Below are 16,265 nucleotides of genomic sequence, written 5' to 3'. Positions count from 1 at the left end.
CCTTACACATGACCACATGTTTATGCATTTTACTGAAAGGCATCTGAACCTGAATCTAAATAGCAACTCTCATCTTTCACTCAAACTCACTCTTTTGTGCATGAACCGCCATTCCAGTGACAACCTGCTGCCTATGAACCATTTGGTAAGCATGTCTCCAGCTATGTTTGGACTTCCGAGGAAAGAGGTTCATCCCACAAGCGGCTCTTTGAATAATTTTCTAATTCTACTCCAATTAAAGCTGATCCTTAAAAACTCTAATGCAGTCTACAGTATTTTATTTTAAATTGAATGTGCTTAGGCAAAGACCTTGGAAAGAAATGTGTTTATGTCTTTTGGGAGAAAAATTACGGATTATTATAAGAAAGCTGCATGGTGGTGAATTGTTTTGCACTCTTGCCTCAGGGCCTGAAGGATCCCAGTTAAAACCTTTCTGGATTCATGTTGGAGTCTGTGAGAGTCTTCTAGTGTCCTCACAGTCCAAATTCTTGAACATTAAATTAACTGGTAACCTGTATAGGGTGTACACCACCTCTTCTCTTTCACTCCACCCTGTTTTTTAAACCCTGTTCCCAGACAAGGGAACACACTGAGCTTCTCTAATAGCTCCCAAATTGGATAATAAGCAGCCAGGCTGTGTTCAGTTGCTGCAGGGAAATTAGAAGACCCGTGGTAAGGTCATATCATTCTAAAATGGTTCAGTTGAGTAGGGATATCTACTCGTGATACAAATATCAATACACAGGAGGACATGTGACAAATGTTTCCCATCACTACATCATGACTCCGAGATTGGTCCTTATCAAATAAATTAGGGTAATTAAGATAATTAGTCTAACTGCCAAATTATTCGAAGTGAATAATTACAACAACAAAAACATGACCAATAATAATAGTACAAAAGATCGCATTACAGCAAATAAATTCTGTATCTTAGGGCAATTTTTTTTCTTCACTTGCAGTTTTTCTACAGTTATGTGTTCCGGATCATTCTGCAGTCACTGCAATGCATCAGGTTGTTCTGATACTACCTTTAATTTTGGAAAATGTATTGTGATAGCATAATGTGATTAGCTTCTCAAAATGGTTAAAAATATACCAACTGGAGCTGGTGTGTGCAACTGCTTTTGTCAAGGGGTCACATGAGAAACTGGGACTGTTGTGGAGGTCTGCACCAGCTCACAACTGGGACTGTTGTGGAGGTCTGCACCAGCTCACAACTGGGACTGTTGTGGAGGTCTGCACCAGCTCACAACTGGGACTGTTGTGGAGGTCTGCACCAGCTCACAACTGGGACTGTTGTGGAGGTCTGCACCAGGCCACAATTGGGACTGCTGCGGAAGGTAACAGTTTTGGTTTCTCATATGATGCTAGTGAGCTGGGACCTTAAGAACTGGGACTTTGCTACTTCAGGAGTAGATGATTAATTTTCCAAAGGGGCCACATGAAAAACTGGGATTTTTGTATCAGGATGGTACAGCACTCCACAACAGTCCCAGTGTCCTTGAGAAAATTAATCACCCACCCCTGGACTAGATGGACCTACTATTAAAAACAAAATCAATTACACTTGAAATTCCCAAATTCACTTTCTGAAACGTACATTTCTAAAGCTCAGTTTACTAAGAAACATACTGTATGCCTGCACAGCATCTCCACTTATTTTCCAAGATGGGAGTGTAGTACTTTTATCCTCTTTCATGCTTTCACTGCCTACTATTCTGCATAAACATATTTCCTGTTTACGCACACAGAAAAAAATACATGGAAGCAAAGAGAAACAACAAGAATAGAAAGTGAATTTCCTGACCCAGTTTGCAGCTCACGTAAGTGACAATACTTGATCAGTATCCTCTCCACCCAAAAAAAGCCATTGAAATCAACCAGCCTACCATAATAATTTCATCTAGCATAGGACTCTGTATGGTGTAAGAGTATATTGCTTGTGTGAAATCCATTGCTTCCTTTTTCTCTATTTTGACTTTACAAGCGCAGATATATTCTGTGGCCACACTCCAATGGAAGCAATTATTTTACTGCTACTAATTTGCAGAAAGTTGTAATCAAAAGTGTTGTACTTATTTTTCCCTAGGTCACAATAATTAACTAATATGTACACACAAAATTCAACAGTCCAGTCAACTTAACCACTTAAAACTAATAAATAACAGTTTTCTTTATAGTTCAACTATAGCATGAGTATTATCTCTGCCTAAATCTGTCTATTGTAATACCAAAAAAACAAGGAAGGGGGGAAAAATAGCATGCAATAAATCAGCCACAATACACCCTGATGACAATTCTTTAAATAAAAGATGCTCAGCACCAGAAAGCTGTAAATAACAATCTGAAAAAGCATGTTAGCGGTTGAATCTAGCCACAAACTGTCACAAACAGCAATCAGTGTCTGCATTGTCATATTCGCCTCACAATCCAAGCCAAAAAAAAAAGCTGCTTTTTTTTTTCTCTCCACCAGGCGAAAGTGTGAACGATGAGCAGTCATCTTTTATCCACACCTCTTCTTTGTCAGGCACAGATCCAGGCAGTCACCTGCACAATCATTTCCCATTTATTCTCAACTGCTGGTGAAGTTCCAGCAGTAGAAAACTTGGGTTTATTTTATTCATAGTACCAATACACACACACACACACACACACACACACACACACACGCTGGAGGGACAGTGCTTCGATTTCAAGCACATTATCAAACTTTTTATTCAAAAAACCAAACTCGCATTTGCAGCTTTGCTAGACGTGCAGATGCCACACCCTTGCTTTGCTATGATCGATGTCAGAAAAGGCTCATTTTCATCCATCACGTAGTGAAGATCGCCGATCCGTGAAATAAAAAAGTTCCATCAGTGTCTGTGAAAGGATGGCAGTAAACACGGTGCTGAACAACGCGCCCCGCACACCTGCTGCCCTGCTGTAACTCAGCACTTTATGAGGCTAAAGCAGCTTGTAAGCAGCTCATTGTTATTCATTATAATCTTATTTCCTTTGGTATGACTTTATTATTGTTTTAGGAGCAATTTCTGCAAAACTGTTTAATATTCACTCATTAATTAATATGAAGAGGCAAATTAAGGAATTCAAATTCACAGGGTGCAGGAAAAGCAGTTAAAAAAAAAAAACTCAGGTAATGAAGCTTGCATGTAACAATGAAGAGCACATTAACATCCGAACCATTTAGTCTTGCTCTGAGCTGGGTAAAAACCTGAAACCGCGCTAGGCCCATTTCTCTCTTTATGGATAAACTGCATCAAGACCCCCGTGGCAAAAGGACATACTGTGAAGGTGGTCTTCAAAGAGCTTATTAGAAAGCTACGGTACACCTCTGGAGCCTTTAAGATATCTAGGATCAAACGCCTCCGCCTTTCATGCACCCCACTCTGGAAGAAATGGTCTCCCTCTGACCCTCCCCCCCCTTACTTTTTCCACATCATTAGTTTCCCGTATTTTCAAAGGGAAGTAATGAAGGAAGTGCATGCACTTTAAATCTGGATAGAGCTTTGCATCCCAGTGCAATTCTCCGTCTCTGGCAGAGCCAAAAACACAAAAAAAAAGAGCCAGGAGAATGATAGAAATGTAGAGGCAGGGGAGAGAAACAGAAGGTAGCAACCCAGTAATTACATATTTTTTTCCACACCTTTTGCTCTTCAGGCAGTTATTGTCATTCACAAGATGAGCAGTAAACAGAGCTGCGGTTCCTGTCAGCACAGCCTGGCCATTTTCATCGATACAAAAGTGCTGTGGGCGTTAAGGCGCTTCTACGCTTTTTACGAAATGATCACAAAGAAATTGAAAAGAGCTACAATGTGGGGTCAGATGCATCCAGCCTTTGCTCTTGCAGCTCTCCAGAGCATCCAGTGCAAAGGCTCGATGGGTGCGATAGCTATAGTAAGCGCCTTCGAGGTGCCGTTCCACTGAGCAACTCATCCCAACTTAATTATTCTAAATCCTGGTCCACTAATCCTCACTCCCAAGCAGGCACGTGTGCATAAACACAAATGCACATGGAGAATGAGCCTTTACATGGTTGGGCTCTCCCTGGTTAGCAGCGTTTAATGAGCCAGAGGCCTCATGGCTTCCCTTGACTGCAGCCTGTGAGCGATTAATTAATCAGACAGCTCTCCTGTCTTACACTCCCTCCTTTCTGGCTTCCTCACCTTGAACCATTTCTCTGTATACCCTTACATAAACGGATGCTATCCCTGAAATTATCACCCATGATCACACCTGATTCAACATTCCCTTCTACACTACAGATTTTTTTTCCTGGTCTGAGAATTATTAAGAGTTTTAACAACCAAGACGTGTCTAGCAGTAATTCAGTCAGCAACATCTTTAAAGCTTGCACACACAAAAACCACACAACGGTGTGCCCTTTACTCACTGACCCAGAGCCAAACTGCATTCTTCACCAGAGATTAAATTCATGCCATTGTCTACTTTACATAGGAATGAATTGGCATCAGCGTAGTGTGTTGCTAACACAAATTGGTAACAACTGGTGTCCTTGGATGGGTGGCAGTGGATAGGGAGCATTGCTTCTTCTAATGCCAGCTGGTCTCTGTCACAGAGGATGACACACAGTGTCAACATTGTGCCAAGCGGTGATAAAAAGGTGAGCGACACAAAGTCCAAAAAGCTAACAATGACTCTCCCAAATGGCTTGTGCTGTAGTGGTTTGTATGCAGAGGCACATAGCGCAAACACAGAGGACGTGCCCTGAAAGATAACCGGTTTCTCTGAGGGATGGCTGCGCATAGTTCGGATTTCTTTCTGGAACGGATTTCATTTGAGAGATCTCTGTGACGGTAAAGCCTTTGTTGGTATTTTAAAATTACCTTGTGATAACTGTAGCTGTCACCCTGAAACACACAGCTTCCAGCCATCCAATGATCAAACTATCTTTGAAATCACCAGTAAATATGATTATAGCCTCAGTCATTTTCTACATCACTTTTAAATGCTTGTTCCTATTCTTGCTTGGCTGAGCTTGCGGGATCTGGCCGACTTGTAGATTACTTCCTCTGCACGACACACCGTGTGGCTCTGCACTATTTGCCCACACGCGGGGTAAAATAACCAGCATAAAGATGGACAAAACCATGAGTCAATTTTCAGCTGCGACTACAACTAAAATAGAGTCCCTTTGGATCACAAGAGGGTCATGACGTGAAAGCAGACGAGGAAAAAAAAAGACGGCGGTGTAAAAGAGAGGAGCCTCTCCAGGCGACGGTACCCCCTGACGCACTCCTGATGAGCAAAGTGAGCAGGTCTGTCAGTTCACTGGCAGTAATCAAGGAAGCCCCATGAAGCTCTCAGCATGTTTCCAGCCTGTTCATTACAAGTGCAGGGCACAGCCACTGAAGTCACAGGCTACCGAGCGGCACTGATGTATAACCGCAGGCTTACCTTCAGCTCGCATGGTGAAGGGGGAATCTCCGGGTCGCTTGGCCGAGAACTGGCCCCCAAGAGAAGTCATTAGAAAGCACAGGCTGAAGAAGCCAATCCCCACCACAAAGATCCTGCAGGAGAGGGAGACAGACAAAAGGGCGATTTGTGACATAAGACCAAAAGCCAAGGATAGAGCTCAGGAGACAGAAAGAAGCAGAAGACAAAGGACAGGTAGAGTAATGTCACAGAGGAAGTGCAGAAGAGTTCAGTTTAAACTTAGGACACTGAATACATCATGACATTTTGGACCTATCATTCTGTCTCAGTCAAGCCAAAAAAAAATTTTTAGGGGAGGGGGGGGGCACCGTGTACTCTTGACTGTGTCACTTCACATGAACCATGATATGTATGGGTTTGCTGCATCTCACTGCGCTCAGCGAGCAGAAATCCAAAACAAAAGTATTCTGTTACAGGCAAATGGCTGCATGTGGTAGAGAAGCACGACATTTCTTAAGCTTTGAAAAACAAACGCTTTGGAGCGATTGACTTAAGACAGGCTCCTCTGAACGCTTCAGGAGCCGTGCTGAGAAAGTGTTTTGGAAACAATCCTGTTCATGGAGCAGAACTGCAGGTCAGATCGTCCTGCGCTTACACACCTTTTGTTTTGTTTTTTTAAGGTAAGGCTGAAAGCTGACTGCAGCCGCTCAGCTACAGCCTCAGTGTGTGATAGAGCCACATGTGAGATAATTGCGCGTGGTCAAGGTTGCTAATTACGCGGGGCTGTTTAGTTCACGAGCTTGCGTTCAGCCCGTGTTGTCAAACTCTGAAGTTTTAATGAGTTTCTGTCTGCTCGCTTTGCTTCCACTGCTTCTCCAAGCTGCTTTTGTGGAGAAGCTTTAGCTGAGTAAGCAAATCTTAATTGTGGCACAGCGGCTGCTTCTTTACTCCAATTAATCGCAAAGCTCTGAACTTTTAAAACTTGCTCTACTGTGGGGAAAAAGCAAGAAACACTAATCAGTCACAGTCTGGGAAACACTAAACGATCAATTTGCAGTGGTTTTGCTATATTTCCCTTGAATCCCATTTATTTTTTACGACGTTGCGGCACGAAAAATAAAAAAGTCATATTAAAAATCAAAAGGAGAGGAAATGCGCTCTCGCGTTACCGTTTCTACAGTCAAAAGGCTAAATAATGGAGGGAGGAAATGCTTTAAGCCGTGGAAAAGCGAAACCAACGCGTTCTTACCTGAACGGTTTGAAAGTGAGAAGACATCTCCTCAGCATAATGGAAAGCTCGCTGCTGGCTGCGATCATTTTCCACACTCACAGAAAGCGTCGGCTCTGCTTAACATCGTGCAAGTGTGTGTGCCGAGCGGCGTCAAATGCATAACTTTCAGCCGGGGTCCTGGACAACGACGGGAAGTGCGTCCAAGACAACGCAACTTCCCAGCCTTCCCGGTTCGCTGGGAACAAGTTCAGCGGAAATCCTGCCGGTGTGTCATGCAGACAGCGGGGTGGATGGTCCTTCTGAGGATACGGTAGAGGAGCGAACGGGGACCGGTGTAAGCTGTGATTGTCTCTTTTAATAAGTTATGATCGTAGCTCCGGTGCTGGTTAATTGTCCTGGAAAATCCACGCGGCATTAAGTGCAATAACCCAGGACTGCTGAGTTCATTGGATCACTCTGAGTGGATGGAGCTCTGACTCTGTTCCTATTACACGAGTGGCTCTTTAGCTGGGGGTGTGTTACTGATAGCGCCATCTAATGATCCAGGGTGATATACAAAAGTTGACACCGTTCTTAGAAATGAATGGGCAGATAAAGGTAAAAACATAATTTCTAAAAATGTGAATATAATGGTAATATATTTTTTCAAACTGTATTTCTTTACAGAACAACGAAACAATACCCCCCCCCCCCCCCCCCCACACACACACACACACACACACACACACACACACACACACAATCTGCAATAATTAAAGTGAGCCTGACTGATGCGTAAATTACCCAACAAAAAGGAGAAAACACGTCACAGTCCTGTAATGTTTGTTCTCAGTTGTGGATAAATCCGGATGGAGCGCCTCCACATGCGACACTTTGAAATCGATTGCCCTCAGAAGGGTCCTCTAAGTGAAGGAAAACTAGAAAACATGATGAAACGCTCTGGTGTACACAAAATGTAATGCGGTTCTCTGAGTTGTTGGCGTAATAGGGGTGAGCTGGAGGTTCTGTATAGGCGCTCTTCTGTTAGGAGAAAAAATACTCTAACACACTGAAGTGTAGATTTAGGTGCTCTTTCAAAGCATAATGCCATGACGAGTGGCCTTTCAGGGAAGACAAGACGCGGTGTGCTGTAAGGGAATAAAACACGGTGGAAGTGTCCTTTAAGAAAAGAGCACGAGCTGCTGTGTTCTATAAAATACCTTTACAATGGCCATTATGGAGAAGAATAATGTGTCCTTCGTGCAGGCTGGCAACTTGGAAAGACCTTTGGATTTGTTGTTGTTGTTGGTTTAGAGCAGATAGAGAAGTGTTCTTTACTCATAGACTGAATCCAAAGCTGCAGCAGCAGAGCAGAGGGAAAACTTCAGCCTGAGAATGCTGAGAACGTCCATGAAAGCTGGAAAATCTGCAACACAAATCATTTCAACTCGGAGTCAATGTTCAGAAATACTCATACTACCCCAGCAGCAGGTTTCCGTTTGTGGCGACGTTTCAGCACCCAGGACAGCTCCACTTGCGAGGCAAACAGCAGATCAGCAGCGACACCCAGAGGGCGGGATATAGAATACAACAACAGGAGCGTAATCTTCCTCTTGTGAGCCTCGTTTTGACTTATAGGCCACAGATCATTTTAAAATAAGATGCTGCAGACTAACAGGTTGAGTTCATTCTAAACTAACTCAAAACACACATCACCGGGCAGTCCATAGTGAGTAACTCTGAGTTTACATCAGGTAGTGGCTGGATTGGTACCCCTTTCAGATGAATAACAATAAGATTTTTTTTAAAGATGGAAATAACCAAGTAAACAAGTAAAAGCAAGGAAAACAGATATAAGCAGATAAGGTTCTTCTTCTGATGCTTTATGATCTGGCACCATGAGGAATTCTAGTGAGCTTCTGGAAACAAACAAATAAAATCTGGCACCATCCTTTAGACACTTGAGCCATTTACGTTATTATTACCATACCATTTGGTTTATTACTTTATTTTATTAATATTGTTTTTATCATTTATTTATTTATTGGGGTGGGGGCTCCATCCTAATGGACGGCAGACAACAGCTTCCTCTGTTGCCATAGAAACTGCGTTTGCTTTGCTTTGTCTTGGCTATATCTGTTGCTGCTACGCTGGCTCTTGGCCCGCAGAGCAGTTCAGCTGGCTCTGCTGACATTACGAGCCCAAGCTGAGATTTAAAATTCATCACCGGTGAGATCACATTCACTTACTGTAAAATGACAGCATGACAGGCCTTCTTCTGACTGGCTCCAGAACGCAAAATCCCAGCAAGGGTTACCCATGACAGACAGCATATTATGTGTCTATGTGCTTATAAGAGCTAAAATGATGTTTGTTTTATGCATATGTCATTCATATCTTTTTATTTGGAAACAATATGTAGATGCAGCTGCACAAATGAGCAAAGTGAGCACAGATTTTGTGCATCAGCTGTGATTCAGGTATAAATAATCCTGCCTTTGCAGTGTCATGTTGGGGTTGAACGGCAAACATGGCAAGGCTAACAGAAGAAATCATTTCTTTATTTAAGAGGTGTGGGTTTCTAAGAGAAACAGCAGCATTGTGTCTGAGTTTGAACCGCATGGTGCAGCAGGCAACTGAAAACACCAGCTGAGAAAATGAGCGCAAGGAGAAAAAGGAACAAAAGCATCAGAGAAGAATATTAGAAGAACAACAGAGAGGCCGTGCTTAAAACCTCGGTCTGTTTTGCATTTCTGACACATAACAGAGGACTTGAATGTGCAAGAAGACATTTGGATAGGCCTGCAGAGCTCTGGGAGTCTGTTTTGTGGAGGGATTTAAGTAAATTAGAAGGGGGGGACCCTCTATGTACATGATAAAGACTGTCCTCACAACTGAGCACGAGCAGCTCCGTCCTGTCATCGTGCTGTTTTGGCGCTTTCAGAGTAGTTTAACCTTGCCTGACTTCCAGGGATTTTACAGAAAAGGAGTCACTCCATTTGAAAGTTATGTTTGAACAATGATTGTGAAAGAAACAAAATTGGCTCCATAGACATAGCTATGTGGTGACATAGGCCTGCAAATTTTGACAGTACTGTTTTTGTCTTGTAACATGGTAAGGGAGAACAGTCCTGATCGCATTTATATTGTTAAAATAAAAGGAAAGCTGAATAATAAATCCACCATTCACATCAGCATAAATGAAATAAAGCTGAAGATGTGAAAAGGTGAGACTTTTCCAATCCATAATAAAGCCTGTGTCCTAAAAAGTACAGCCTTCTTATACACAAACATATTGCTTGTTTTTCTGCAAAATTACTAAAAAATTAAACAGTACTTAAAATTACATATGCACAACTTACATTTATTTACAATGTAATTATTTCTTCTTCCCTGCAAAATAACATCAGTTATTCACTACTACAGATTAGTCATGTATTACTTAAGATTACTTACACCTTAATTAAACTGACTTGCAGTTGAATTATTTCTTTGTTTCCAAGTAAAAGTCTGACTTGTTATTCACTTATTCGAGTGTACCTACCTGTAAGTATAATTACATTCTATTTTCAAACGAAATACATTGAAATTCCATTTAATTACAGGGTTCCACACCGTATTATTAAGCATTACAGAATTTCTAAAATGCTAATCCTTTTTTAGAAGATGCCCTCTGAGTATTAATCATCGGATTTTCCAGCTTAATTCAGGCTCAATTCAGGTGTTCTTTCATGAAAAATCCTCAAGGGGACATCACAATCCCAGAATCTGGACTCTTTTATGCTTATGCTTTTGGATGGGAACGATATGGTGAAAATCAGACTGAGGGAAACTACTGGTTAATAAATACTGTAGTTCATACAAAGCAAATGGTTTTTGGATTAAATATTTGGAGAAAGATTTATTGATCTGTATTTTCCTAATCACAAAAAAGTTTCTACTTAGATGTAAAGACATCACTTATAAATTAGTGCTAAACTTTCTTTGGCTCTACTTTCTTTTAACCACAGAGACCCTCTTAAATATCTCATATCTTCTTTTTTCATTTCCTCTCTTTTATTTGCTTTCTTCTACTTCTGGGATTTATATCAGCTACAATAAATATGTTCTTTTGATTTTTTTCTTATCATAAGCCATCATCTTCTCACTGACCCCTCCGTCTCCGCACTCTCCACAATATTTGCTGTTTTAGTGACATGCTGTTACAGCCTCTCTCGATCTATCTAACCTTATCTTAATCTCACCATCTTTTCTCTCTGTCTGTTTACTTGTCCCTTGAGCATCTACTTCCACCCTCCCACTGTTTGGTTTGGACTTGCTCTGCTTTGCTGAAAATTCACAGAAGCAAATGCCCAAGGGCACACACACACACACACACACACACACACACACACACACACACAAAGTCTTAAAAGTGTTATACCAAACACCGAGTTAGTATTCGATAGGGAAATATGCACCTGGGGAAAATGCAGAATGTTTTAGGATATTGGCAGAAAATCAGATGTATTAAGCTTCATATTTGTGATCATGAAATTCAGTCATAGTGAATATATTACATCTTTTTTTCCTGGTGTCTAGCAGGAGAAGATGTGTGGGTGAAAATCAGGGACTGAGTGCACAGTTCTTCAGCCCACGTAACTTTCTTTGCTTGCTGAGTTTCATTCAAGGCAGCACACATACCCGTAGCACTAAAACATCCCCGTATATCCAGTGCCCTTGTGGAAATATCCAGTAATTATTACCGTTCATGGGTTTCAACGCATACTTAACAAAGGTGTGTGGGCTTAGCGTTGTGCCACCAGGTTAAACCCAGGGCTTTCAGGGTCACAGAGGCAGTATACTTCATAAAAGAGTGTGTCACCATGGTAACTCATGCTGCAGACCTAACCTGCTTTGGTGCGGGTTAAGTGTGAGATAAGAGATCACTACATATAAACCCTGCTGGAAAATTGCTTCATTCCTAGAAGACCCCATGAACCTCAGTGCACGGATAAGAGGGCCTTTAGATTTTTGAGGCCACTTTAACACTTTGGCTCTCCCTGACAAGGATCAATGAGAGGCAGACATTTTCTGCAGTGGGAGCTTTATATCATGCTTTGTTTTACCTGCTTGCAGCGAGCAATTTTAAAGCAATTTCATTGTCCTATACGTCTCCATATAGTCACCGTTGTTGGCTACTTTCTGACTTGCTGAACTTATAAATATTTCCATTTGTAAAGGTGTTGGAAGCAAGTTATGAATACATCTAAATGGTAATCACATATAGTATTATCTATGGATCTTATGCTTAGATGTCGTACCTGTTAGTGCCTCAGTGCTGTCTCTCAGTTTTGATACCATTTCTCGATATCAGCCAACTCTTCTGTCTGCCCGTAGTACATACCATGCAGGGGCCTGACCTGTCATGATGGTTCTTTTGGCATGTTTAGGAGCTTTGTGTCAATGACTTCTATTCACCAGGGTGTAGGTGAATAGAAGTTAATTTCCTGGATCTTCTACTAAGGACTTGTATTACTCTCTGCAGTTTGCAAGTGAAAGGATAAGTTCTAAGTTAAAAACAATCAGACCTGATTCTTGTATCAAACACTCCACTCTAGGATACATTTGCTACATTGCTACATTCTAATATCTACATCACTTGTAGATTATTCTTCTTACGGTAGAATGATTTATTCCAATCATTACACATTGCTAATCTGAATGAAAGTGGCCTGTGACAACCACATCATTCAACATGTTTCACTACCAGTGATTCTGAGTTCATGTCAGAGCCACGGTCTTTTGACACTTTCTTCAGTCATTATTTCATTTAAATTCTTTATTACTTTCCAAACTATCATCCTCACTTCTAGCACCCAGTGATTTATTTCCATCAGTGGGGGTTTGGTCAGATTACTACTCAGAAATAGATCCCCTGCTCGACAGAGACATAAATATCATAACTCCTATAAAAAACTGTAAGTAATGCATAGTGCTTGATGCACTGATACTGGTGTTGAGCACAAACAAAGCACCAGTCTTAATGGTCATTTATACAGTTCCACCAAGAGTCAGATCCATTAAGATCTGAATGAATACACTGTGTATGTCATAGCAAATAAAATATGCATGCACCAAACACAGTGGAGGAAATAATTATTTGATCCCCTGCTGAATTTGTAAGTTCGCTCACTTGCAAAGAAATGAACATTTTTATGGGAGTTTCATTTTAATGCAGAGAGACAGAATATCAACCAAAAATCTGGAACAAAAGAAATTAGATAAAGTTTTTGAATTGATTTGCATGTGATTGAGCGAAATAAGTAATTGATCTGCTACAACACAGACAGAATTCTGGCTCCCAGCATTGGCTGTGTACCGATACAGCTCACAGATTCCAATCAATATCATTCAATTGATTACTCAATTTAGATACTTCTGATCACAACTCGCTTTGTGTTATCTTCACAAGCTAGTGGTTAATACTACTGCTTTGCATCAAGAAGCCCTGGGTTCACGTCCAGTCTCAGACATTTTTTGGAGTTTGCATAATCTTCCTGTGTCTGCATGGATTCACTCCAGGTACTCCACATGACCGCCAAACACATTTGGTTAATTGGTGATTGTAAACTGACCATAGGTGTGAATGCTTATTTATACAGCTGTAGAGGCTCCAGCGTGGCTGCAACCATGAGCTGAATAAGCAGAAGATGACAGATCGATCTGAGTATATTTTTCTACCTTTATTTGATTCTTCCTTCGATGACACTGTATCTTTAAAGTGTAATGCTCTCTCCACTGTTTTGGGGGATTTTAAATTTCACTATTTAACCTTAATTATTATCATTTTCACAACTGATTTTACAATTAAAATATTATTAGTAGTAGCAGTATTAGTAGTAGTGGAAGTAGTATGCTAAAACCTAGAGGAGAGGGAAAAGGCTGGTCTGACCTTTTCTGCTTAAACTGCTGTTTTAAAGATACAGACATGCACTCAGCTGCCACAGCACTGCAACTCTTGTCATATTGTGACCTTACTGCTACTTTCCACTACTTATTTTCATGTAATTCTTTATTGTACATTGAAGGTTTGACTTTGTTTCTTATTTGGTGCTGTATCTATTATTCAACCACAGTTAAAGTACAGCTCTTATGTGATCAACCCATTTACAAACAGCAGGTTATCACTGAATCTGTGCTGCTACAGTGAGATTCAATAACTTAGCTATGTTATTCATTTAAAACAGCTGAGCTTTTTTAATGTTAGCCTAACTCTTGTGTGGCGTTCATGTTTTTGTTCTCAGGTCTGGTAGACCCACTGCATATTTGGTTTCTTAAAATGTTTAACTTTGTCGCAGTTCCAAGAGGTACAGACGATATATATGTTTGATATTTTATCTCTGTTCGGGCCCAGCACCTCCTGATCAGGATGATTTTCTAGGTGTCATCCAGGATGAAAAGTTTTAAAAATGACTGGTTCCTTGGAGCCTGCTGTCCAGGCAACTAAAGCCATGTTAACAAGTCAAGAGGCGGGACTAATCAAATTTGACTTGGAAGACCATTCCGGTTTCTTCTTATCAGGATTAGCAGGGAAGACACCTGGACAACATCCAGGTAGTTAGTACTGGGCGAGTCCCCTTACCTACATTGGCTCCAGCTGACCACTGCATACCTATTGGGTAAAACCCACAGGATTAGGGATTAGGACATTTTTTTATCAGAGAGCTGAGGCAGACTTCCTGTATAGGGGTATTTGTGGGCCCTGCAGATCGACAGTGTGATAAACAATAAAGCAGTTCCCAGACAGGCAGAAGGCAAAATATTTGGGAATGTGTGGGATCAGACAGGTGTTGGTGCTTGAAATGGAACAATGCTGGAACCATGTGTGTGAAAATAGGAAGCACAATGACAAAACACAGGCATGCTATAGACACACAAATGCAAACAAATACACCCCCTCCCGTCCAGTGTGTCAGTGGGACTGAACCCCTTACTGTATCTTAAAGTGAGCAGTGCCACATTCCCACATTACACAATGGGAGTCAAGCGCCAATTTCCCCTCGTGAGTCACCGGGCGGTTAGCCAGAATCCCTCTAAGGTTGGCTGAAAGTCTTGTTCCATGAACTCCTCCCACATCAGAGTTTTTGCTACAGCCACTTCGAGAGCTGCACTCAGCTTTCATAGTTTTCCTTACATACAACATATATATGAGCACTTTGGAAAACCTTAGTTTCAGTTTCCGGGGATTTTGATGTGATTACTGGTCAAATTTTACTCACTTGAAACATATTTATTTCATTCATATTTCATGAACTGACTCTGGGCATAGGTGTGCTTTATACATAAAGGTGCTGAGCCAATAGGTCATCTGCATTCATGCAGTAAAGTGATATTTACAGATCACTATCACCTGAAGCAAATTGTCAACTCCAGAGAGGGCTTGACTTATAAATGCAGTTATGTTGGGGAGTTAGCCCTCAGGATACACAGCATGTCTCACACTGTAACATGAGGAAAATCCTAAGTCAAACTTCGAAACAATCGTTGCACACTGGGCAGGTCTGAACATTCTGAACAGTGTTTTTTTGCCATCACTTGAGTTTGCTGTCAAAAACATTGAGACATAAACACTGGGTGCATGGTGCTTTACTGTATGAAGGCATGATTCGGCAAAAAACAACACTAAAGCCAAAATTCCTTCCCTCTGCTCAAACATGTTCACTGCATCTGCAACAAAAGCTGCTTCTTTGGCACTTGCTGTTAACTCCATTGCACAATGCATGTTATAGACTGTTCTCCTCTTTTGATGTATGGATGTTTGGTGTATGCTGCCATGATTAGAGGGATTTTTAAGTTCTAAGTACATCAGTAAAATCTTTCAGGTGAGGATACACTTTTCCTTGGTGTGAGTGCGAGCTGAAACATGCCAGTGCTCATTAAGTAACTGTGAATCAGTGAGTAAAGGTATTACGATGTCAGACAGGCTGCGACTTGGTTGGTATTGAATAAAAATGCCTGATAAATGATATTTAACTTCACCCTTTTTAGGATAACATGAAACGAAATGAAAAAGTCCTTTGGATACTCTGCATTAACTTCTACAGCCTGTCTTTGTTAGGCTCTAGTAAGCAGGTTAGCTTGCTAACTAGCTTCCAGTGTTCTTCCTTTACTGACATGACAACTATAAAATAAAACCTTTCTATATTTTAACTCCAGAGTCTCTGCTGTCAGCTCACTCCTGAATCCCTTAAAGTCATTAAGTCTCTGTTTTTACATTGTCTGGGTCTGTGCAGCTGCAAGACGTTCTGTTGCAACACCCCCAAAAGCCTCAGCTAAGCTGTCTGAGATGCTTACCTTTGTATGTCTGACGCCCTCCACACTCCTCCTTGTGAATTTTATATTTCACATCTATACTGACTCTCACAACTACCCTTTGCTGCAGAAATGTCACTCTTAGACTGCTTTAGCATTGGTCACCATGTTTAAAACCCCAAAGATCACACACTGGAAGGATATAGCCCCTTCTGACCTGCACTATATTGACCTCGCTGTCTCTGATCATCATGCCATCCTTTTCTCTGTTACTATTCTCCTGCCCAGTGTCAAGTGTATCATCGCATATAGGAACATAAAGTCTCTCGCAAGTCACTGTACTTGGCTTGACCTCTGA

General features: G+C 41.3%; 1 protein-coding gene across 1 annotated transcript in view; it reads right to left on the bottom strand.

The window, feature by feature from the left end:
• mgat5b (alpha-1,6-mannosylglycoprotein 6-beta-N-acetylglucosaminyltransferase B) overlaps positions 1-7,136 on the bottom strand; it is a 69,563-nt gene extending 62,427 nt beyond the window's left edge. The window contains exons 1-2 of the mRNA XM_003454025.4: positions 6,653-7,136; positions 5,425-5,537 (exon numbers count right to left, since the gene is read on the bottom strand). Coding sequence (XP_003454073.1) covers positions 5,425-5,537; positions 6,653-6,720 — 181 coding nt within the window. The 5' untranslated portion in view covers positions 6,721-7,136. The remainder of the gene's footprint in view (positions 1-5,424; positions 5,538-6,652) is intronic.
• Positions 7,137-16,265: the final 9,129 nt, after the last annotated feature.

Source organism: Oreochromis niloticus, linkage group LG4 (genome assembly GCF_001858045.2).
Source record: "Oreochromis niloticus isolate F11D_XX linkage group LG4, O_niloticus_UMD_NMBU, whole genome shotgun sequence".
NCBI lineage: Eukaryota > Metazoa > Chordata > Actinopteri > Cichliformes > Cichlidae > Oreochromis > Oreochromis niloticus.
The sequence above is the reverse complement of the archived record's forward strand: the minus strand, read 5'-3'. Positions and strand labels throughout refer to the sequence as shown.